The sequence below is a fragment of the Buteo buteo genome, chromosome 23 (assembly GCF_964188355.1).
Source record: "Buteo buteo chromosome 23, bButBut1.hap1.1, whole genome shotgun sequence".
Taxonomy (NCBI): Eukaryota; Metazoa; Chordata; class Aves; order Accipitriformes; family Accipitridae; genus Buteo; species Buteo buteo.
This window is the reverse complement of record NC_134193.1, coordinates 19,386,904-19,411,559: the sequence shown is the minus strand read 5'-3', so window position 1 is coordinate 19,411,559 and position 24,656 is coordinate 19,386,904. Positions and strand designations below refer to the sequence as shown.

Genomic DNA, 24,656 nt, shown 5'->3' with positions numbered 1-24,656 from the left:
GTGTTGCTGCCCAGCCTCCTTTCTGGTGGGTGACTGGTGTGGCAGCCATTTGTACTGGGAGGGTGCCTGGTACCCTTTATACCCCTTCAGTTTTCTCAGGCTCCCCAGTGACTGTCCGTCCGTGGGCTGAAGGCAGGTAGGGGACACCCTTATGGGTGCTGAGCCTCATGCGACCGTGGCTGTGACACCCACACGGGTACATCTATTGGGTGCACAGCCTGGAAAAGGAGCGTGACTGAGCAGCATCTCCTCTGCCTCCGCTCCTCATCACTGTCCGCTCCAGCGCATTTCCTTAGCCCGACTGTCCCCTGGCAAGCACAGCAAGAAATACGTTTTGAAGAGAGCTGTGGGGCTTATTCTTTTTCTGATGATGCTAAATTTAAGCTCTCAATCTTCTTATCTCCTGTGAATGCAGCGCCATCTAATCTCCTGTTAAGGACCCGATACACTTATCTGGTGCAGAGCTACTCCAGGCGCTGCTGCTGTTCTGCTTGGCCTTCATGGACACAACACCCAGCAGTTTACTTCCATAAGACAGAAGACGCGCTGCAATTCCCAGTTCCCAGGAGATTTAGACCAAACACAAAGAGGGAAGAAAAGAAAAAAAAAAAAAAGAAGAATGAATACACTATTAAAATGTTTACAATCAGAAGTGTCCTGACTTTGCTGCTTAATCCGCCTCCTGCTAGCATGGAGGAGCCAGCCCAGGCCCCACCTTGTGGGAGCTGCAGAACAAAATGCAAAATCGTTTAGTGGAACCAGATTTAGGTTTTTAGCACGGGTGAGGTGTCTTCGTCTTCTCTGAAAAATTAACGGTTCTGTTATCGTCAGACTCGGAGCATAACAGAAGAAGCCGGTAAGAGGAGTGGTTACGTTGCCAAGATAAGGTGAGAATAAAGATTGGAAACCGCAGACCTCTGAAGGCCAACAACTATCTCTGACCGACCACTTGACCCTTTGTCGTGACTCCCTGAGACATCTGCCAACAGGACCCTTCCCAAATAAACCTTGGAAGCAGCGGCAGTGGAACGGATGAGGTGAACCCCCGGTGCTGCCCGGCCAATGGTTAGTTCTTCTCCTCCTTCCTCCAAGGAAATCTCTGTGTCTGCTTTGCTTTCCCTGTGAGCTGCCTCGGGCCTTACCTCTGCTGTAAGACACGGCTTAAATAAGGAGCCAGCCTGGGTGATTTTCCTCTTACTCAGCTCCTTAGGACTGTGATACGCTTTGGGGTCTATTTGATTTTGATGGGAAAGGTGTTGGGGATGGACTCTGGTGGAGGAAGGCTGGTTAGCGAGGCTGTGATGATGGTGTTGGGAAGAGGGTGTTACTTGTGTTCAGCACAGCTGGGGCATCACGGGCCCCATAAATGAGGCTCTTCCACAGAGAAATGCCCAGGAATGTGCCCGCTCTGCCTGCTTGGTACCTGGGTTGAGAGCCCTTTTCCAGTGGAGCTACTCTCTCAGGCACTACGTTTTTCCAGGCTAAACAAAGAGTATCTGTGGCTGACTGCTCCCTTTGCACCAGTACAAGAAGAGAATCCAGTTCATCCCTCCTGCCAGCGTCGAGTTACTCCGGGTTAATTCTCCTGCTCTCCCTTTACCCGGCGGCAGGCAGTAACCTACATTGCCTGCTCTGGGAGGCGACGGCACGGGAGAAGACGTGAGCTCTCCTGGCAGGAGTGCAGGGCCGTTAGCAGGAGGATAATTGCAATGACTGTTCCAGGGTACAAGTTGTCTGGGCAGGTACATCAGGTGTTTACAGCAGTAGATGAGCCAGACAGAGAATTATTGTCTGTACCTAGTGAAAGTTAGTAGTTTAATGCAGCAGCACTTCAATAGCTGTGTGATCTGTCCCTCACTGATGATCGAGTGAGAGCTGCTGCTGAGCAGCGTGTTTGCTGAGTTGTGACTTGCACAGGTTTCCTAAAATAGTTGGTGAAAGGAGATCACAAAATCTGAGGGCGTGATGTAAATGGCACGTAGGCTGCCCGGGTAGCTGCTGACAGCTGCCGGTGGTGCCCGAGTTCTGCCGTGACAGCAGCCGTGACGGCTCCTGCTCTGGGGACGTTGGCTCCAGCTGGAGACAGATGTCCACTGGGCTGCTGGCAGCCAGCAGCGGGTTTGGGACAGGCTGGTGCACGCTTGGTCTAATCCAGAAGGTGGCAATGGCAATCCATAGACACTGGCTGGCTTGGAAATGGGGATTTCTTGGTGCTATGGCCCTTGTATTTTTAGGGATATTTTCAGATGGCTGCTCCAAAGAGGTAGCGTGGCGGCTGCTTCTCTGCGTGTGCTGACCAGGGAGTCAGCTCGTCTTCCAGGAGCAATACCAAACATTACAGAAAATACACTTTACTGTGAAATGTGGTCATTTCCCAGGTATGTTTTGATCGATTTGTAAGGTACGATCTCCTTGCACATGTTTGTGCATTTAAGTTTCCTTCTTTCCTTCCTTCCATGACTAGTTTTGCCTATTCCATGCTAGACTATGATGTTCCCAAGCAGCCCTGTTACGTTCCCAAACAGCCGCTGCTTCACCAGCCATGTCCCCCCTCACACCCCTCTGCAACGGGGCCCGGGCTGCGGTGGCTGCCTCTGCCCTCTGGCAATAGCTGCCTGCCAGTCTCCTTTTATCTAGTTACTGAGACATTTTGGGCTGAAAAAGCATGACGTTCCTTCTGTTATTACCTTTCTAGTGCATTCAGTCACCTCTCAGGCTTCTCTCATGCAAGAAAGTAATAAAAGCACATACAGCAAAGCCCGTCAGCGGAGAGAAGCTCCATGCTCGGTCCCCAGCAGAGGGTAGTGTCAGCCTCTGCGTGTGGGTCAGCAACCTCGGCCCTGTCTGTCTGTCTGTCTGTCCGTCTGTCTGTCCTTCCCTGGCTGTCTGTCCTTCCCTGGCTGTCCTTCCCAGCAGTGCCAAGGGGCACGAGAAGGAATCCCCAGCTCTAGCACAACACTCAACCTCTTTAATTTACGCAAGCTCCCTTTTAGCTTTAGGTACATCCTGAAAGCAGCGTCTAGGTCCTCTCCACGTAGCCTCTCCTGTTTCCAGGACATTTGTATAATCTGCAACTCACAGTGTGCTGGATACATGCTCTTCACTGAGCCTTTCCTTACAGGTTGTTTTTTTTCTTTTTTTCTGCTATCAAAAATACCTCTGCCATCAGCCGACGTGATTGTTGCAGAGGTAGGTGAGAAGCGTACTTGCTTCAACACCTCCCACACAGAGGCTGGCTTTGCAGATGCAGGGATTGTTCCTAAGTGTCCAGGGGCAAGTACGCTTTTTATTATGCCGTAAAAAAGCCAGGCTGTAGCTAGCAGCTTTAATTATACACATATAATAAACTCCTCTGTTGTCCTCTGCCTACAGACCTGACCTCACAAGGCAGAGTAGTACAGAGTCAACCAAAATTATCCCTGGCAGGACTCCACTCCTTTCAGTGATTCCTGCCCAGTGGGTGCTGCTGGAGACCTAGCGGGAGACGAGAAAGAAAAGCCTCAGGAAGAACTAAAAGAATGAGAAAGTTATTCAGAGAAATCACCTCCGCAGGGTATGGGGAGCTTCGGACTGAAATCAGCGTGCTCCTGAAGACACCCAGGGCAGGGTGTAGCTCTGATGGTGAGACTGGGGCATAGGGATGCTGCTCCCTCTCGGATTATACTGCATTTATCTGCCCTGCCAGCGGGGCAGCGGGCATTGCACAGAGCCAGACCCAAGGCAGATTAAGTGCCAGCACATCAGGCTAAAAGAAGTGCCTTCTTGAAAAAAAAAAACCAACAAACAAACAGCCTACCAAACTTTCCTTGGAATATTAAACAATTGTTTTTCACTCTTTGGAGGGATCCTCCTTCCTACCCTGAAAATGAAGGATCATGCCAGTAGAGTCGCTCTTTCTTCTTTATCTCCACTTGGCTACATTTGGAAGAGATTAGCGTTGCATTTGTTTGACATCCAGGTTAATAGCTTCCCTTCGTCCCAGTCTCGGCTTCCGGTTTTGGCTATCGGGAAGGCCAGGCTAGAAATTAATGGACAAACTCTGGGGAGAGGCTCTCGGAAGAAAACTCAGAACAGATTTTTGAAAAGAGGCTGTTCTAAACTGCGCTGATTTGGATGGAAGCCACCGGCGAAAATTAGAGATTTTTCAAGAGTTTGCTGCCAAGGAGTTAATGGCTGAGAGTTGAGGTTTTTAATAAATACACTGGTAATTAATTATAGGAGTTGTCTTCATGTTTGAAAGTCAAGGAATATGATAGCTTGTTTGGGTTAAACCAGCTCCCCTGCAGTATTTGCAACCCAAACACGAGAAGAAGAGTGGGAGCCCACGGCCAGACAAAGCACGCTCGTGTGGGTGAGGGCACACGGAGGGTCGGGTCCTCCCCCGCTCCGGGGGCGAGCTGGGACCGTGCTGGGAAGAACGGGACACGGGGGGTGTGTGTCCCCCCCCCGGGGGCTGCGATGGCAGCTCAACCTCCCCGAAGGGAGAGAGAAGCAGCACCGGGGCTCGGTGCGGTTTATCCCCGGAACAGGGAACGAAGGAACAGCAGCAGCGGGAGGGAGGGGATGTAAGAAAAGGATTTTAGGGGGGAGAGAAAAAAAAAATAAATTGGGAAAAGAGCCAAAGCAGCGTGGAGCTTCCCCCCCCCCTGCTCCCAGCCGCTGGAGCCCGGGCTCCCGCAGACAAAGGGGCGGCGGGGGCGGACCGGGAGCGGACCGGGAGCTCCTCCCGCCTGCCCGGGGCGGTGGAGAAGGGGGGGGACACACACATCCACATCCACCCCCCCAACTCACACCCGCAGCAGCAGCAGCATCCCCAGCAGCGCAGGTGGGGGCCCCCTCGGCAGCAAGTTTCCTCGGGGCAGGGGGACGAAGTTTGGAGGCGGGGGGGGGGGGGGCTGGCCCTGCCGTGCCCCCTCGGTCGTTCCTTCGGTTTTTTTCTTCCCCCCCCCCTCCTCCTCCGCCATCCCCGCTTTGTTCCCGGGAGGATGCGGCGCGCCTAACCCCGGCCGAGGCGGTGGGGCCGCAGCGGGGGCAGGGGCAGCCCTCCGCCGGAAAACTCCGCACCGCCCCCCTTCCTCCTCCTCCTCCTCCTCCTCCTCCTTCCTCCTCCTCCTCCGCAGAAGCCCCGGCGCGGAGCGATGCTTCCCCGGGCGGCGGGCGGCGATGGAGCGGGGCGGTAGCCCGGGACCGCGGAGCGAAGCTGCCGCCCGCTGCCCCTGAGCGGCGGCGAGGAGGAGGAGGAGGAAGAAGGAGAAGAAGAAGAAGAAGAAGGGCGGGTGTGTGAGCGGGGCGGCGGCCATGGAGGAGTGGCGGCAGTGCGGCCGCTGGCTCATCGACTGTAAAGTTTTGCCCCCCAACCACCGGGTGGTCTGGCCCTCGGCGGTGGTCTTCGACCTGGCGCAGGCGTTAAGGGATGGGGTCCTGCTCTGCCAGCTGCTCCACAACCTCTCCCCCGGCTCCATCGACCTCAAGGACATCAACTTCAGGCCTCAGATGTCCCAGGTAGGGAGGGAGGGGATGGGGGGGGGCGTTGGGGGACCCCCATAAGCACAGGACCCCCCCCCCCCCAAGCACGCCTTTCCCTGCATGAGGGTGTTGCTCTGGGGAAACTTGGTGGGATGTGTTGTTTGGGGGGGGGGACGTGGGAGACTGTCTGCTTACCCCCCCCCGCCACCCCGGGCTTTAATTCCCGGGTTTCTGCCCCGGTGGGATCGGGGGGAAAAGGGCTCCGGGGTGGAGAATAAACAGCCCAGGAAAAAGGGGAAATATTCCCCCCCCCCCCCCGCTTTCTGTTTACAGTCATCGCGAAACAAAAGCAAATAATAAGGCGAAGAGGAGGCGGTGGGGTGGATTACTTCGGGGGTTTTAACGAGGTTGTTCGGCTTTGATGTGCTGGGGGAGCGGGCGGGGGGGGGGGAGGTACTGGCCTTGAGGACAAAACTTTGGCCGGGAAGATGAAAAGCAAAATAAGCAAAAAAACCCCCAAAAAACCCCAACCCCCCCCCAAAACCCCAACCTGGTGCTCTGCAAGCCTGTCCCAAGCCCGGCCGGGCTGGGAGCGCGGCCATGCGGTTCCCGTCTGTCTGTCTGTCCGTCCGTCCGTCTGTCCGTCCGCCCCGGGGCTCCCGGTGCCGCAGCCCCGGCTGAGCCGCAGCTGCCCCGGCCCGGTGGGTCGTTGGGGTCTCGGTTCAGAGACCCCGGCTGGGCTCCGGCTCCCTCCTCCTGCACTGTTCTTATCCTGGCTTTCGGGTCTGGGAACTTTAAAGCTTTAGGGTTTCCCCTCCTTGGAAGTGTTTGAGGTTTTATGTTGGTGGAAAGAGGGTTAAACAACAGACAAAAAATAAAAAAAAATGCAGCTCTGGTTGTTTCGGGGTTTAAATGCTCTGCTTATGTTTTTGTAAGCCGTGCCGCGTGGTATTTGCATGGGAATTGGGAAGTGAAATCAATTAGAAACAAATGAAAGGGGGGGCTTTGTCCTCCCTACCCGGCAGCCCCTGTGTTGACAAGTGGACAGTAAACTGCTTGCTCTTATTTTTGAGCAACAACAGGTTTTATTGGTAAAAGGGAAGGGAAATTTCCTGGTAGCGAGGGCATGTGAGACTCTGTTGAACTTTACTGAAGCATTCAAAGATAAATAACATTAACGTGAGTTCTGACTATGTGCTGTGCAAGCATGCTGCTTGTCCGGCAAGTGCCTTTCCCTTCTTCCACCAGAGTTTTGTTCCAGGGCGATGGTGGGTTTTATCCGTTCGGCCTCCCTCGCCCAGCGAGACGTCACCCTGCGTGCTGGGGGGGGGGGGGGCTGCTGCGGTTGAGGACAGGTTGAGCCGTTCAGGCCCGAAACTTGGAGCCGCGCTTTGGGGAGCAAAATGCGTTTTGCTGCCTGCGTGGGAAGGTGAGGATGTCGCTGCTCGCTTCGAGTCGGAGACCTTGATCCTGCCAAGCACCGGGGTGGGAAGCCCCGACCGTACGGCGAACGCCAGCCCCGTGTCAGCTCTCGCATCCGCGCGAGAGACCTGCTGGCGCAGAGTAAATCACGACGCGTCCTGATGCCTCTTCCCAGGGTGGAACAATGCTGTGAGATTTCCTCTTAGCTTTCCAAGCTATAAACTGATACAAACTGTCTTCCGTACAAACTGACGTTTCCAAATATAAACTGTCGCGCTGGAGCTGTAAATGTGCGGGGACTGGTGCTTTCTTAGAACGTGCTGAGAATGGCATACTATGCTTTTGGGTTTTTTTTTCTTTTAAGGAGATATTATAGCCCTACAAACCTGATTTCCATTCAATATTTGCCCTGTGGGGAATTAAGAATAGTAGCTGTGGTGTAGGGAAGATCCAGTGGTAGTTGGGAAAGGAGGCTTTTGCTACCTTTGCTGAGGCAGGTGTTGCTCGTTGGAGGTGAGATTTTACAGCCCAGCTGTCCATAATTAAATTCCTTTCTGCCTTCCCCACCTGGCTGCTTTCCTGGCTGGAGGAGGAGCATGAGGGGAACTGGTGAATGGGATGGCTTTCGTGGTCACCTCTGCCAGGACCTGGTTTTCGGAGCCGACCGGCGCAGCCTGCCCAAAGCTGAGCCCACGGGGACGCGCAGAGCCGTCGCCCGGCGCGGCAGGGGATGCTACGGCGAGGCTCAGCTGATGCTTGTCCTCGGTCAGGATGAGCCCCGAATCCATCTAGATTTGAGTCTTTATACTTGCTCTCAGGTATTTGGTGTTTCTCTGGCAATTCCTGAATTGGGGAATCTCTGAATTTAGGGTAGCTAAAGACAGGAGGCATCTGGCTGCTCTTTACCATCCGCAGCACTGGCAACCCAGGAGGGAGAGAGGAAGGGGTCTGAGCCCTGCCAGGATGGGGAAAAACGTCCCTGCAGGGCCTCAGCCTCGCTGCAGCTATCCGTGAGCAGTTGAGTCTCTCTGGGCCAAATTTCAGAAGAAGAGCGTAGGAACCCATCTTTGTCACACAGCTGGGATGCGTTCAGACACGGGCGTAGGGATGTGCGAGACAGAGTGTGCCTGGAAACTTCAGAGGTTCTTTTGGATGATAAATGTGCATTTTGCCTGACTGGCTGGGCTGGCTAACCAGCTGTCTGCCTTACTACAGAGATTTTTTTTTTTATTATTATTATTTATCAGTCAAAATGCCAGGGGACAAGACACTTGTGCTAGACTTGAAACACCCAGTAGTATTCTGTCATCCACCTTTCCCAGTGAATTAAATAGGGTTGTGCAGGTGTGTAATGAGAAACAGATTTTTGCCCAAGGTGAGCATAGTTTCGAAGGCCAGAGGTGAAATCACATCTCTTTGCAAAGAAATGCTTCAAGATCCAGACACTGTTGTCTGTTTGTTCGTGTTTTTTTTTTTAATCCCCTTCCATCCTGATTTGTTTTTCCTTGCCGCCGTTGAAGGTGTGCTGTGTGGTGAGGTTAGAATGTCAAGTCCTGTTTGCAGCACAGTGAGGCTGCAGGGACGTGTGCTCCCTCGCTGTGGAGAGATGAACTGGTGTCCCCATCCTCCTAAAACCTTCCCGTGCTTGTTCAGCAGGGAAACCAGGCTGGCCACACAGCAGTAGTTTACTACTTGATGTTTAAATAAATAAACGAGTAACATCACCTCATTCGGTTGCGATCTCAAGTTTGCTTTATTTTCATGCTCAGTTCCAGAGACCCAGTGCTTGGTGGTGCCTGGCAGGATGGGATGACCCAAAGCTACTGAACCTCCACAGAGACTAACAAAATAAACAGGAAAAAAAAGTCTTAAAGCCCAGTTCTCTTCTGAGAGTCGGTGGATGCGAGGCCAGTTTTGATGAGCCTGGAGTAAAACTTCATTTCTGCTAATTGCTTTTGCTGTAGAGGCTGTTTCTGGAGAGGTGGGAAGCGGGATGAGTGTACTTGCCCTCAGTACTTATTGATCATTATGTCTATTACCGTGATTGGATTTTGGGGGGTGTAATTCAAGCCGGTTTGCCAGCCAGCTGTGGAAGTGTGATGTAAAGGACATCTTTATTTGCAAATGGGAGCAGATGTAGCACCTCTCGGGCTTGCAATCCCTGTCCCTTGTGCACAACTCTCAGTGCAGCATTTCTCCCCCATCCCTGCGTGGAGCCATCTCCAGAACCCCGCTTCTCTCCCCGTTCCCCTGTAGCTGGCACTAGTTTCCAGTCCTCTGGCACTGTGTGATACAGCTGCTCTCGCATCCGAAGCTCCTTTTGTGAGTAAGATGGAGATCTCTGAGCTTTGGATTTTCATCGATAATTAGGTTTGATTCGTAATTTTGTTAAGTCTGTGGTCAAATACAAATTAAATGACTCTTCACTTGTGTTTCAGCATGGTGAAGCATAAAAAATATGTGCAATAAAAAAATTGCACATTTGGGTGAGTGTGATGATTGGCGGTGTGGGTTTTGGTTTGGGGGTTTTTAATTATTTTTTTAAAAATTTTTTTGCATTTGCCTTAGATAAAATTAACACTTCCCGACAGAGACTTGGATGTGTACCGAAGTTGGTAGGGAAGCCTGGCTGAGCTGTGCTGCCTGCTGCTCCCTGCTTGGGCAATGCGCTTTGGGCAGGCAGGTCTCTGGGCAGAGACCTCATGGGGGCTGGATCAGCTGTGCCGGACACCTTTTGCAGACGAGGGATTGATCAGGAATTATCCTTGAAGATGGAAGACTGGAAGAGCTGGGAGCTGCTCACAGTGTGCCAGGTCACTGTCCTTTCTCTGGTGGCTTTGCCAGCACCCCGGGTTAATTCCCCTGGTGTCTAGCAGACCTGGTTCAACCTCTTGGCACTTGTGGTGATGCCGTGGAGGGCTCCGTGGACACGTACGCCTCTCGGCAAAGTGTTTGCATCGCAGGTGCCTGAGAAACAGCGAGGGAAAGCGAGTAAGCAAGGTGCCACGGGGGCTGACACCATCGCCCAGTGTGTCCGAGGGGTCTCAGCCCACGCTCTGCCCTCCAGCCCCGTTCCAGGAGCACTTCTGCTCCTAAATCTCTGCAGCTGAAGGAAATGTGGGTTCCTTCAAGGGAGAACAACTAAGAGAAAAGCAATAACCCCCGAACTCCTGCCCCACCTTCCATTGCCCCTGTCTGAGCATGCTGTTGCAGTGTTCCGTGCTGCAACATTGATGTTCCTCCATATATTAAGGCAGATGGAAATCGGTACCTACACCAGAGCAGTTGTGCACTTCTAGAGCTTGATCGTGTGATTTGTTTTAATGTGAAGACTCCCATTGATATCGTGTGGCATTCACCCTTCCTTTAAGGTTGGCCTGGACACAGCTAAATATCTTTTTTTTTTTTTTTTCTGCTTCAAAATCTCCTGGATACTTGAAATGAAGCAGCCGTGTATTTAATACGTGTATTTGTGTGTGCACAGACTTTTAAGTTAGCAGTAATGGTCAGCTCATTAAGGATTCTTATTTTGAAACATATTGACATCTCTCTAGAGATAATCCATCTCGGTCTGCAGCGCCTGGAGGTTTTATTAGGGCTCTTGAGACTGATGAGACACAGCAAACATAATTGGCGTGATGACTTGGCTGCCCACCGCTCTGTTTTGCTCTTATTAAGGAACCACGCAGACAACTGACTTCCCACGATTGATGGGTGTAACGCCCTACACCTGACTGAACTGTCAGATGGCTTCACGGCTGTTGTTTTTTTCTGCAGGATGGCAATAATTTGGTATCAAAGTCCTGTTTATTGATGATGGAGGCACTCATTTGCCATGACAACTGGGAGCAGGTGGTTTGTAGCGACTGCTTCCCCCAGGTACATGGGAGATGAAGGCACGTTGGCGTATTTGGTACCCGTAATTATTCACAAGGCTTTGGGATTTTTAACGTGCCACTTGAAGGCTTTATAGCTACAATGCTTGTAATTACTTCCATATGTCATGACAGTAGTTAAATATAATTCAGTATTATCAGAGCTGACTGGGTAGGTGCGTTGTTTGAGCAAGGTCTGTATAGCTACTCGCCGATTTACCCTGCTCAGGTCCTCTGGCTTTTTATTTACTCTCTGCTTCTTAAAATTGAGTTCTGTTCCAAAAAAGGCTATAAAAAATGGCCTCATTACATATCACTGTTTACTGTGTCTCAGTGACTTCCCGTTCAGATGTGCTGAGCTTTACAAAGGGGAAAAAAGGTGCTCTGTCTTGTACGGCCGGACTCGTGAGCTCCTTGCAAATAGGAACCGATTGCAGTCTTTCTTCCCAGCTCCCCTTCATGCCTCCTGCATGTCAAATAGCACCCTAAAACTTTGTGTTAGCTGGAGGTAGTACCCTCTTTTTAGCTGTTTGGCAAGGTTGAGAGATACAACTGAACCTGCAGCTGAAGGCTCATATGTATTCTGTTGGGGCAGAAGAAGGCGGAAAGTGTTAGATGGATCCTGCTGGCTGTGCCAAGAAGCATGAAAAGCAGTGAAAACTTTTTTTTTTCCGCCCTTGAATGATTGATGAGAGTTAAATACCTGCATTAAATACCTAGTAGGAACGGACTCTTGAATGAATAGATGCCTTTAAAAACACAAAGCCAAAAAAGCAGTCAATTTGGTCGCTTTTCAAGTTGGGACCGGTCTTGGAAGCTGCCTTCTATCTCAACAGCATGTTGATGAGCTGTAAAAAAAATGCTTGGCTTGTCCATCCTTCTTGGTGGCAATCCTTCGTGCTGGGTGTACCACCAAGAAAATGGGGTACCTTGTTGCTGGGTCCCTTCAGGGAGAAGCAGGCAATGTTTTGGCAATGGCCCTTGGGATGCTTAACTCCTGTGGGCTGTGTTTGAGTGAGGCAGTTGGGTGAGGAATTAGGGCTGCAGAAATTTAGGCTAGCTCAAGCAAGATGTGTGCTGAGGATGTGGTTATATCGAAGGGTTCATCTCGCTTGTGCCCAGTGAGACGGTGCTGATCCATCACCCTGTGTCGTGGCTCGTGGGTGTGGGAGCCCCTGGCCGGTGCCGTGGACCTTTTGCTTTTTTTCAGCTCATCTGGACCCCGAAGGGACCTGGGTTTTGGCACTGACAGAAATGTTGCTTCAGACTGACCCGAGGGCAAATTTTTGATCCGCTTCTTTGTCCCCTCTTAAAGAGACAAACCTTTTTTCCCAGTGTTTGAGCTTTTTCCCTTCTCCATTTGACTCCTCCCTAAGCCTGTGTTTAGCAGTCTCTCAAATATGCTCATCCCACATGTCCCAGCAGCCTGGACTGGGGCTGCCAGGGTGCTCTGGGCAGAGCTGGGCTGGGAGCACCAGGATCCCCTTGACTTTGGGCGCAGCGTAAATGAGGGGGTAGAGGGCTCGCTGCACATCCAAGGTGTGCGCGTTGGGATGGAGAGGATTAAAGTGGAGGGATGGTGGAGGGGGGTAAGTACAGCGAGCTTGGCAACACCTTTGGGAAGTGAAGACTGTCTCTGCTTTGATTTTTAAAAGCATGGATCCACCTTCTTTGAGCTGCATAGCAGCTTTTTTTTTTTTTTCCTTTTCCTTTCCTCCCCTTCCTCACGCTACCCTTGACATCAGCTGGATCCCTTGGACTCTGAGCGATCTTAAATGGTCCCTGTAGCTGCTCTCCCAGCAGTCAGCACAGCTTCCCAGATCTTTGATCCCACCCAAAGACTTACTCGGTGCCCCATCAGGGTGACCCGCTCTGGTGTTAATGCCGAGTCCATCTGTCTGCCCAGCTGTCCGTGCAGCATCCCAGGACCCCTGGGGCTCACCGGTGCCGCTTCGGAGAGCGCTGGCCCCCGGCAAAGCCTGGTCTTGTCCCTGCTGCCAGCCTGCAGCGAGTCACCCCCAGCTCTCCTGTCGGTATTAGCCCGAGGGCTCTAATTCGGGCACGTCCTCGGGGCGACTCGTGTGTTACCGTACAGCAGCCTCCCGGGTTCACCTGCCGCCCCCGCGACGTGTCGTGCTTATTCGAAGCTGTGTGCCCTCCGATGCTCCTTTTACAAGGAGGGCGAAAGACCTTCTTTTTCAGGACAACTCTTAATTACATTCTGCATTTCACAACTTCCAACTCGGCGTTAACGAAATGACTTTTCCCAGTGTCGTATCTCCCCTTCAAGAAGCAGCCTGGAAAAAGGTCTGTTTCTAATAAAATTGACTTCCCCCCCCGCCTCACTCCTGATGTTTTCTTTGGTTGCAGCTCAGGGCTGTGCTTCATCTGATGATACAACTCGAATTCAATCACTCCTTGCCCTCCACCCTCCGTGATGGCTCTGATCCTCCCGTGTTTGCAGCGGAGGGACAGGCAGGGCTGGGGTTTTCCTGCTTGGCTGCAGTTCAGGGCAGGTGGAGGTTGGCCAAACCAGCCAGCAAAGTCCCTAGTTTTGTGTATAACAACACCGGGCTGCTTGAGCACCTACTGTCCCGGGTCTTTTATGCCTTGGGTTTATCAGTGACCTTGCAACTGCTGAGCCCTGTGATTGTGATCTGCTGCTTCTCCGTACATGGGTGGTTTGTGCTGTTGCTGCGTCTGAACTAGTTCAGCCCTGTTGAGTCCAGTCCGTGTTAATGGTAAGGTTTAGCTAAGATGTCCTAACCTGAAAGGTTTTCACAGGGCTACATCTATAACAGGTAATTGGACCATCCGAGTCCTCTCCTTTTGGGTCAGAGGGTGTTCTTGCTCTAGCAAAAGCCAGAAGGACTCTACCATAGTAAGAATTGGAAAAAATACGGGTGCAGGTGGGTCAGGTCCGCATGTGGGTTCAAAGTCCTGTTGCTCTGAAAAAACAATCAGTTATCCTCTGGAGAAGTCACTGAAGAGTAGTAGTTTGTTGGCCATCGAATTTCCCAGCCTGTCTAACAAGTCCTGCAGAACGAGTTTTGGAAGTTTTCTAGTTTTAAGAGCCCTTTTCTTCTGAAGTCCCCGAAACAGTTGTTTCAACCTAGACGTGAGGACCGCAAGCCCTTCCCATCACAGACCAAAGGACAAAGGATGCCGCCTGCCCGTTGTCTCTCTTCTGCCCGACGCGCCGTTGCTTGGGTAGCAAGAGGTAATGTGAAATCTGTTCTTCTTGTTTTGTAACCCATGGGCCTGCCCCGTCTGGACAGCAAGGATTCAGCTGGAAGGTCCTCCTTCGCCTCCTTGGAAAGCCACCAGCCTGAGTCATATCCTGACTCGCTCTGCTCATTCGGCTCCTCGATGGTGTGATCTAACAAACTCCCCCGTCGGTAGACTCTGTAGCATTGACCCAGTTGTAAATCGGCTTTTATTTGCTGTGATGCCGCTTGACTTCTCGGGATTGAATTTGCCAGGCTTGTTGGAGCTGGGGAGCATCTCCCATCTCGCACAGCACCCTGCACGCCCTTCTCGGGAGCTGCATCAGCTCTTTGCTCTCTCCTGACAGCTGACCGGGTGGCGAACCTGGCTCGGCAAAGGGCAATGCTGACGGCCGCCGTTGGATGCGATAAGAACGGCGGTGGCGAGGTCGGGAGGGATTCGCGCCTCTCTGGGGCTTGCGGTCCTCTGTTTGGCAACGAGCATCGTGCCGTGTCCTGAAGGGTCCCGAAACTCCGTTGGGGACCGTGGCGTGGGGCAGCTGCCTGCGCTTGCCTGCACCAGGGCCCTTAGCTCTGCCTGCAAACGAGCGGGGTTTGATAAACGAGGAGAGGGGGAAGGTTAAAAGGTTCCCATAGAGGAAATTCGCTCTTTCTCTTCAAGCATACGCTTTAATACTGATGGAAGGGGGAGTAAATTGGCCCTTTTATAGCATTCATATCTTTTGTTGTGTTTTATAGTGGTTTACAGCTAAATGGAACATCTGGTATTTGAAAGGGGCTGAGGAGGGAACAGAGGAGGCTTGTAGATCAAGAAGGGGAGGAGCAGGAGAAGTGATTTGTGTTTACTGCTGCAAACACAGAATTATCTGTGAAATCCGCTGAACTCATGTGCATGACGAAAGTATTCAGCCGCATGGAAAAAAAAAAAAAAAGTATGCCCAAGCCGGGAGCAGCCGGGAGCTCGGTGTCCCCCGTGCTCTGCCACGAAGCTGGTGCAGCACGAGACCTGCGGATGGGACAACTCCAGTGTCCCTGCGGGAAAACCCCATGGCAGTGCCTTCTGCAGGACCCGTCGGCGTGTCCTTGCTGAGCACGCCTTCCCCCAGACTGCTCTGAAGGGAGACGTGCTGTATAAACTGGTTTTGCTTTCTAGGACAGGCTTGTTTGGCTCCTTTGGGTTTGTCAGGTACTTGGGGTGTTCACAGCTGGGGGTGGGAGCATCCGAGTTCATGCAGGGATACAGGTTTTCCTTAAAGCAGAGCCCTGTTTCCGAGAGGTTGGGTTCATATTTGCAGCAAAAGCAACAAGAATACGAGATAGATATAAAAAATGGTGTGTGTGTGTATATATATATATATTTGTCTAAAACTATATATTTTTTTTAAAGAGCTAGAGTGTGTTAAACACTGGGAATCCCAGGCTGAATGGCATGTCCCCAGGACAGGAAATGTGTACAGCATCAGGGGCAGACTTGTGTGCGTATCGAGACCCTTTGCGTTTATGGGAAGCACTTTCTTGTGTAAGTGATCTTCCAAGAAAGTCGCTGGTAAGCCTCAGAGAGGGGAGGAGACAAAAAAAAAAAGACAGGTCTCATGCTAGTTAGTGGGAGAACTGTGACTAAACAGAAAATAACCCAAAAACTTTTCTAGTAAACCCCGTATGTTACTTTGAAGAGTTTTGTGCTTTTTTTGCCCCCCTTTATAGATCAACTTCTATGTCTTTTGTTATTATTATTATTTTAAATTTTTTTTCTAATGCTGATACAGGGTTTAGGGCTGTTTTCTGGGAATTGCTGCTGGAGCAGCAGCTGCTCAGCACAGCGTGGCTCTGGGCTCAGCCCGCTGCCCTCGGGGAGGGCGAGCTGGACGCAGGGCTTTCCTTCAATGCCTCTTCTGTAAGTGGATGCTTGCTCTGCAGAGTGAAACGTGGCTTTGTAACTGGTGATTTGGAACCAAACTAGGCGGTGTTGGGCAGAGCCTACAAGGTCTCGAGCAGGATGGCCACGGTGATCGCAGAGCTCTGGTTTTTGGGGGACTAAGTGTTATTACGGTGCCTGTGGCTTCCAGCTCTCGGGTGATGCTTGCAGGACCAGCTGGGGTGTCCGCTCCTGCGGAGACGTGCAATCCCACAGGCAGATCCATGTGTTTTAGCAAAACTGTGTCAGTTTTCAAGCAACAAAACGGACTTAAGAACTTCGTATTGCCAAGGGACTGGGAGCGTGGAGCTGGCCAGGATGGCAGCGAGCAGCCCAGGAGGAAGGTTGGCCGTGCGTTCTGCTCGCCCAGCTCCGGGCTCCCTCCAAAAGGGTGCGTTTTTTGGCACGAAGTTGCCAAAAACGTGAAATGTGAGCGTTGCGCTGAGGTTTGCCGACTTGCCCTGTCCGCCTGGGACTGGTCTGTGCTGGGAGCTGATATTCCCGGGGAGGTATCCCTGCACCGCCTGCCCCTGCTCATTTCTCCCCGTGACCGTGATGATTCACTGAGTATCTCGCTGCGTAGGTCATCTTTTGTTTGTGAAACCAACCGAAGATGCAGGAGAATGTATTACTTCAGCGCAAATATTTTGTATTTAAAACTGAAATTTTTGACGGGCCTTCCAAAATAATAATAATAAAAAAAAATAATCTAGGATCTTGCCAAATGTGGGTCATCCTGCCCTCTGCATTTTCATGTTAACAGTGATGAGGGCTGGGTGCTGGATAGCATTGCAGATCTGTTATCTAACTTTAACCCTTTCTTGTACATCGGTTGAGTTTTGGCTTCTCTGGTGGCCAGGAGTAGGGATGTTCATGCTGATGGAATGAGAACATTTTCAAGGGGCTTCCCAGCTTTAATCTCTGCCGCTTCCCACCTGCTTTGCCTGGCGTCTTTCTGCATGATGCAATCAGGTCTCCCTGATGAGAACTCACCCTGAGATACAGCAAACTTGGTCAAATGTCCCGAGCTATCGGCAGCAAAACCTGTTCCTTGCAACACGAGCAGCGGCTGCGGCTGGGAGGCTGGTGAAGGAGGAGCGATGCAGCCGTGATAAAGCAGCCCTGGCTGGGAAAGGCGAGCGGGGCTCTACGGTTTTGCTTATCCCTTGCTGGAAGGCTCTACAGCCTCGGCATGTTCAGGTGCACGTCGCCAAGCTTTACCCACGTGGAGGAACACTTAAACGTTTTTTTTTTCTTAGGGGGTGACAAAGGTTAGAAGTAAATTTCCCTTGTATTGACAGCTCAGTTATCTCAGGAAGGATAATGAGGAAGCTTTAATGAAACTACAGTATCTGCTTGAGAGTGGGGTTTTGTAGCCAGGTTGTTGCAAGAAGCATTTCTAATTAGAGAGAGATTTAATTCCAGATTTTTGTCCTCCCCTCCCCCCCTTCCCTCTTAATTATATTTGCTAACGTGTTTAACAGCTTTCTCTTCAGAAAAGAACAATTTATTCAAAGGTCATAAATAGATTCTGGCATTAATTACTCCAGGAGCCACACTGGGCTGCACTGGAGAAATCAACTCCGTGGGGAATGCTAAACCTTTCGCAGTCGGATTTATCTGTGGTTGAAATGACTCTGTTTGCACACACCCCCCAACAAAGACAGACACCCCCTCAATAAAAAAAAGAAAAAAGCTTATTGTATCCACATTTGTGCCCAAGGTTTTAAAACCCATGGGGACCTTGTAGCTAATTTCCCTGAATTTTTGGAACAAGCCTGTAAATTACATCTTCTCCCTTGATCTCTCCATCTTTGTTTCTACAACATTTGGGGGTGTTTTTATCAATGAGTTTTCACTCCCGTCCTTGCTATTGATCGTTTGGGGTGCTGCAGTGGAGGAGCGACCGTCTCTTGCTGCAGTGAGAGCAAAACCTGCTCCGTCTTGCTGACCGTGCTGCTGCCGGGGACCGCTGGCCGCTGCGGCAGAAGGATGGGGCTGAGCCCTTCCCCTCGGTGCTGAACACCCCGCAACAAACCCTCAGCCTGGCGCCCAGATGAGGTTAATAGTTTTTGTAACCTCCAGATTTTGGAGCGGCTGTAACATCTGTTCCGAGTGATAATAAAGCAGTGCTGAGGGGGAATTAGCATACAGCTGCCAGGGTGGGTGAAAGTCTCTATAGAAAAAAAAAATGAATTTATTGATGGAAGATGAAGCCTCATTGCATTTTCATAGTTCCTGGTGATTTTGGCAGTGTGGGCAAAATCTGTTCCTTTGCAATGGGAAAGGATGGTGCTGTGGTATGGGACTCTGATGTACATTTAAGACTCAAGTGTCCTTTGTTTTATCATTTCAGCCCTTACCCAAAGCCAGGAGTATTTCTGCCTGCTTTGGGTTCTTTTTGAACATTTCTCTGGCATGGTTATATCTGCCAGCTGAGTCCTATTGCCTGGGTGGAGCTGGGCTCGCTGTGTGGGGGTGAATATTTAATATCTCTTGGAAACAGCTCTGCTTTCCCGGATGGGGGATGTTCCGTGCGCAGGATCCAGAGCCAAAGCATCTCCCTCACAGTGGGCTCTCATGGTGTCGGGTGCCTTGGCCCTGGTTTTTTAAGCTGTTACCTCTGTGCAGGGCTGTGGTTTGGCTCGCACCTCTCTGCCTCGCTGAGCTTGTCGGCGAGGACCGGCTCAAGGCACAGCGTTAAATCAGGGAGAGGATGGATGCGAGCCTGGGTGGACCTACAAAGCTGGAGACCGAGCAGATGCACATCACCCCTGCTCTTCTCTCCCTGCCTCTGTGCTGCTCGGAGCTGGCTGAAATGCAGGGGGGTATTTTGTGAAACAGCAGCTCCGCCGCGGCCGGAGCAGATGCAGAGCCCAAGAGAAGTGGCAGCGGATGCTCAGGGTGAAGCGGGGAGGGGGTCCCTGGCGAGACCAGCGGGTACGTGGTACCCAAACTGGCTGTGACGCCTCAGCCCATCCTGCCGAGCATCTGGGGGTTGTTAATAAAGTTTTTTTTTTTTTGTTGCAACTTGGCTCTCGCTGGGGTCACCGGGAGATACAGGTCTGCATCAGCGCTGCCCGTGCCCGTTCGCCTCTGCTGGATCCTCTCCATCCCGCATCAGTCCCGGGATCAGGATCCTGCTGAGCCGCTGTCGCTGCCGGGCAGGTGTCTGACCTGCAGCTTTGAGTTACCAGCGACTATCGGCAGTGTTGTTAAGTATTACTAGGACTTTTCTTCCCTAGTGTTTTTCTGGAAGACCCAGCTCCTGGGGTCCTGTGATGAGAGAATTTATTTCTTCCTTAAGGGAAGACAGACAAACAGGCATGGAAGCTGTTGCTTTTATTACTTTGGGGAAATACATAAAAACACGATTCAAGTGCTCTCTGAAGCCTCATAGACTTGAAAGCAAATTTAAAGTACCCAAGTTTTAAAATTTATAAAGCAGAATGATTACTGACAAATGAGTAGGTGATATTCTGAATTCCCCTCCTTGTAATATAATAATAAATAAAAAAAACCCCCACAAAACGAAAACCAACCCATGTTCAGCTTTGGGCTCCACCAACGAAAGCTGACTAAGTGAATAGTATTGTCTTTTATATGCCTGGAGAAAAGTCATCTTAAGCAGAGTTAAACATCTGGTTTAACTGGGTGTAAATAAAAGGAGCAAGAGTAAAACTTCAAGAGGTGTAAAGCAGCTTCATAATTCCATGGGGGCAGAGAGAAACTTGCCAAAGACGAGGCTGTGTATTTGCATGGGTGTTAAACCTCCTGAGCCAGAGCAGAGGGAAGGACTTTGCCCCCGTGGCCACCAAAACCTGGATGATCTCAAACATGCAAAACCTGCATGTTCTCGTCCTGGGGACGAGAAGAAAAGCCCGTTTTTCACTGAGCACCGCTCTCGTGCAGACGTGGAAGGAGGAACTGCTCAAATCCCCTTTCTGAGTGTTTTGGTTTTGGGGTTTTTTTTCTATGATTTGGAATTTTTTTGAGACAGCTTTCTTAATAACAGTGTCATGGTGTGAAGATCCTGTATAATAAAGACGAGGCATCAGGTAGTGTTATCACTCCATAGAAACCTGTTATTCACCCGAGCAGGGCTGTTATTAGTCTGGTTCTGGTAGCGCAGCAGCAGGAGCAGGAGGAGCTCCCTCTGACAGAGCACAGGAGGAAACCGGAGACAAAAAGGGGTATTTAACTTGTCTCTGCGCTCAAGGTAACTTAATAACTGCTTGGTTTTGTCTTTGTCACGTTAGCAGCCAGGCTTTGTCATGTATTTGAGCACTGAAGAATAAACGTAGAACTTCTCCTCCCTCCACCCACTTAGTGTTTTACTGAAAAATTGGAAAAAAATGCCTTTTGGCGATGGTCGGCCATCCCGCCCCGCAGCCCTGTATCGTGCAAGGGTGAGAGTGGTGAAACACTTTCTGGCTCATTTCTTTGGGGTTTAACATTTTCAGTGTCCCTTAGACCGGAGATATGTTTCAGTTTCTCAACTTCCCACCCCGTTCTCCTTGGCTCTCAGACATTCTCGCAGCCGCGCTCTGGGAGATCGCAGGGTAATGAGGACTGACGGAGCTGGAGCCCATGGGCAGCCCGGGGGTTGTGTCGTTGCTGCGGCTCCGAGGTCTCCCTGGGCATTTTGGCATCGTTATTCCTGCTGTTCTTTGGGAAAAACTTTTGCAGAACTTTTCTGTGGGTGGCTACAAAAAAAACCCCAAACCTAACATGCAAAAATGAGGTGTTGCTAATGCAATTCTGTGGGTTTAAGGCAAGCATTAAAAAAAGAGACGGCACTCGGTTACTGCTGCTGGACCCTGGTTCTGTAGCAGCCTCCTTTAGCAGTGGACATGAGTGCCCCAAAAAATCCCAAACCCAGTTAGAAGTTACTATTCGCGTTCCTTTTATTAACTCATGGAAGCCCAAGTCCAAGCTCCAATTGGTACCGGGTCCTTGGCAAACAGAGGCCCGAATCCCGGGCAATGGGTTATCCAGGTAATTTGGGAGTACAGAGCACTGAAATCTCATAGCTGGAAGAGCCATGGGGCAGAGTGGGTCGCTGCCCCTCTGCCTTTCTGGTGTTGGGGGGGAGGCAGCTGGGCTGTGATTTTTGTAATCAAGTATTTGTTTTCTTCCAAAAGGACCATATTGCTTGGTTTATAGTTACCCCTCCAGCCGAAGCCATGCTTTTTGCGTGTGAGCGTGTGAAGGGAATCGGACAGCAGCGTGTGATCCTTCTCCTCCTCCTCTTCCTCCTCCTCCTCTTCCTCCTCCTCCTGGCTCTGCTGAGCTCCAGGGGCTGATGGGCTCGGGCTTGGGTGGTGCTGGATCCCTCTGCACTCCAGCGTGGGGCGATGCTTTGCTTCCCTCTGCCGTGGAGCGTTGCACAAGGACTTGCCTCTGGTCTGCCCTAGGAAGTCTCGCTGGTGGTAGAAGGTTGGCTGGGGGGACGTTTTGACACTTTGACGTGAGCAAAACCCCCAAGCTTAGGACATGCATCCTTTTCCAGCTACAGAAAGCCTGGCAGAGCTGTGCGGCATCCCCGCTGCCGCGTCTGCTCCGCAGCATCCCTTGGCTGGATGCTGCCCCTTCTTCAGGCTTGCCAGCTGAGCTGGTTGCGTGGTTGCTCCCAATGGACCATCCTAACGGAGGTGGCAGCTGAAGAGGAGGTTCTGGCTGCTAGAAGAGAGCTGAGCTGGTTTCCTCAGCCCTCCAAAGGGTTTATGGGCAGATTTGGGGCTGGTTTGGCCCGTGGGGCACGCTGACCTGGAGTGGGACCTTAGAGCTTCTCATGGAGGAAGTAGTCTCATTAAAGAATGAAGTGGTGCGAGGTAAAACCAGGCATTTACAGCTGCTGTGTGACTGTCCGTCCTGCTCAGTTTTTGGGGATGTTAACCAAAGAAAGCACTGCTGTTTTCCTGGGAGCTTGCGTTGTCCACGGCTAAACACGAGCGGCACTGTTCTCAGCTCTCACGTCACCATATCTGCATCACGTGGGCTGTGGGCGACGGGGAAGGAGGATGCGATCCCGGTGATTGTGGAACCATGAAGTCCTTTTCTACGGCTACGGATGTGTGGTTGACCAGACTCTGTGGCTGGGTATGAGGCAGCTGAGAGCTCATTCTTTGTGGTGAGGAGGAGAGACAAAAGTTCAAAAGTTGAGTGTCTGAGTTAGACCAGAAGCTCGATACCAAGGAGGAGTTGAGATGGCTGGAAACCAAAAACTGGAGCTGTCATTTCTTTTCAGATTGTGGGTGGGTTTGCATCACTTTTATTTGATGTTCCTTAGTTTATTCAAGGCAAGCGAAGAAAGTTTCTTAGGATTGAAGAGGTTTGTATTTGGGAGTGGAGGAGGACTAAAACCTCAATTAAATCTCTTTGATCCCCTCTGCCTCGCTGGGGAATAACGCATCAGAAGTGCGCGTACGTCCTGGGGTGCGCAAGGCCAGGCACGCAAAGGGGGTCAGCTGTACATAGGATCTCGGTCTGTGCCCCTTAGCTGGTAGCACACAAATAGTTTGACATAGCGGTTCGGGATCCGGGCATGTGAATGTCCAGGGAGAGCGACCAAGGGTTGACTTGGGGTGGTCGACCTGTGTGTTTGAGTCCCGTTACAAAACGGAAGGTGGGAAGGCTCTGTTCCCTGGAAGACTGCGTTACTCATCCAGCAGCAAGGGAGGCTTTGCAGTGCCTTGGCTTTCGTATCCTCTCTGGGATGTGAGCCCCTTGCCAGATGTCCGTCAGACAGATGTTGGTCACTCCTCAAGTCCTGGCGAGGGAACGCTGTTTGTGGTGGAGTGTGGTCCAGAAAAAGTCTTGGTCTGCTTCTTGAACGCAACCAGAAGTGATGGGTCATGATGACTTTACATGAAATGTTATTTATGCTCCCCTCCCTGAGAGGCACTCAGCAGCTGGAAAGCCTTTCCTCTGTGGAGCTTGAGGAAGCGCTGTTTTGAATAAGAGCTTTTTGCATTGGAAGCTACACCTTAGAGAAAGATGTTTTATTTCCCTTGGTGTTTATGGCCCTGTAAAAGACTACATAGCCTTCATTTTTTTTCTTTGTATAGTCTTGATTGCATTATGCAGAGGAGCAATTTATTCCCAACAGCTCAGCCTAATATGTGCCATAGCCATTTTCACAGGAGCCGGACCTGTCTTAATGTTTGCTGTATGACTTTTTAAAAGTATCGTGCTGGCTTCTAAACAAATGTTTTTAATAACTTCTACTTTGGGCTGCACAGAACTGAGTATACGTTAGTCTGACAAAAATCTGTGTGCTTGTTCTTGCACCTTAATTCTGTGCTTAAAAATTCTCCATACGTTTTACACTGTGTATGTGTTGTTGGAGGCAGTTGCTAAGAGAAGGATTAATTTAAAGCAGAAGAAAGATCGCTTTTCTTCAGTTATATATGCAGCTGAAGTAGTAAAAATTAGCTTAAATTGGGTGGTGCTTAGGAAAATAGGACAGGGCTGCTGCCAAAAAAAGGGGAAATGAAGAGTCTGTGTTTAACTGTATGGTGACACTGTCTTAACCATGTCAATAAAGTAACTTTAATTTACGGGTCAGAGAGCTTTTTTTAGGGCCACTGCCTATTTCAATGCATTGATCGTCTCCCATTAGAAGCTCTGGGTATTGTCCTTTCACGTCCAGATAATTTTCAGCCCGCTAAAGCGGAATGGGTGGCTTTGGAAGGAGATGGAGTTGAACAGCTGAGCCGAGGAAGGGATCGGATGTTGCTTCCAGTTCCCCTCCTAACCCCTTCTGCTGAAATACAGCATTAATGGTCCAGCCCAACACGTCCCTGGGGCCTTATCTCCATGCTCAAGTTGTACCAAATTAATTAGACCAGCACAGCAAAAGCAATGCAACCTTCTCTAACACTCCCTGCTCTGCAAATGCAATTACGCTGTTATATGGAGTTTATTTTAGATTTTCCAATTAAGAGAGTAAGCTTTGCTCATATACGCTGTCTGGTGTAACTGTTCATGTCTGGCTGGTAAATACATTGTTAAGTTCAGTTTCCAGGGGAAATGCTTGTCCTAGGAAAATACCTGCATTTGACTAGACCCAAGTCAATGCGGGGATGGAGAGAGGAAAAGTCAGCTCCCAGAAATAACCGGCTTTTCTCGTTGTCTCATGGTGAGAAGTTCCAGTTTGGTTTTCTTGCTTAAGCAAGTCTAAACTGGGGACAAGTGCAGAATCACAGGGGTGTTGGTGTTTGTGATTGCACATACACACTAAGCTGTCTATTAAATAATTTAACAGAGCATAATTAAAAAAAAATAATCAAAAACCCACAAGACAACAACAAAATAGTGTTCTTCCATACTTTTGGTAGGCTAAAATATATCCCTGCTAGTGCATGCTTAGCCCCTGTTAGTCTGGCTCAGGAATGAAGGCTTGCCTTAAAAAATACTAAGCCAAAGCTGGCAACTATTTAGTCAAAGCATACACGAGATTTTGGGAGGATTTCTAAAACCCTCTCTAGCCTCAGGTGCCAGCTTTGAGTGCACCCCTGGCATGTTACTGTAATAGATAAGCACGCGTTATGAGCTGCGAAGAGCGTGATGTAGGTATTAGATTAGAGGGTCCTATTGATCTTGTTATACTCCCAAGTATTAATTTATATAAATATCCAGAGCCTTATTTCCCGTAATCGCTGGGATCTGTTCTCGGTGGTGGTTCTTACGAGCTGGGGAGCTGACCTTTTTAAGCAGCTTTACAAATTAAGTAGCCAGTAGATTAAT

At 50.5% G+C, this 24,656-nt stretch overlaps 1 protein-coding gene across 3 annotated transcripts in view; it reads left to right on the top strand.

Moving 5' to 3' along the window:
- The first annotated feature begins 5,001 nt into the window (after positions 1-5,001).
- Positions 5,002-24,656, top strand: part of VAV2 (vav guanine nucleotide exchange factor 2) — a 149,650-nt gene continuing 129,995 nt past the window's right edge. For all 3 annotated transcript variants that reach the window (XM_075054861.1, XM_075054863.1, XM_075054862.1), the window contains exon 1: positions 5,002-5,502. In XM_075054861.1, the coding sequence (XP_074910962.1) occupies positions 5,299-5,502 (204 nt within the window). In that variant the 5' untranslated portion in view covers positions 5,002-5,298. The remainder of the gene's footprint in view (positions 5,503-24,656) is intronic.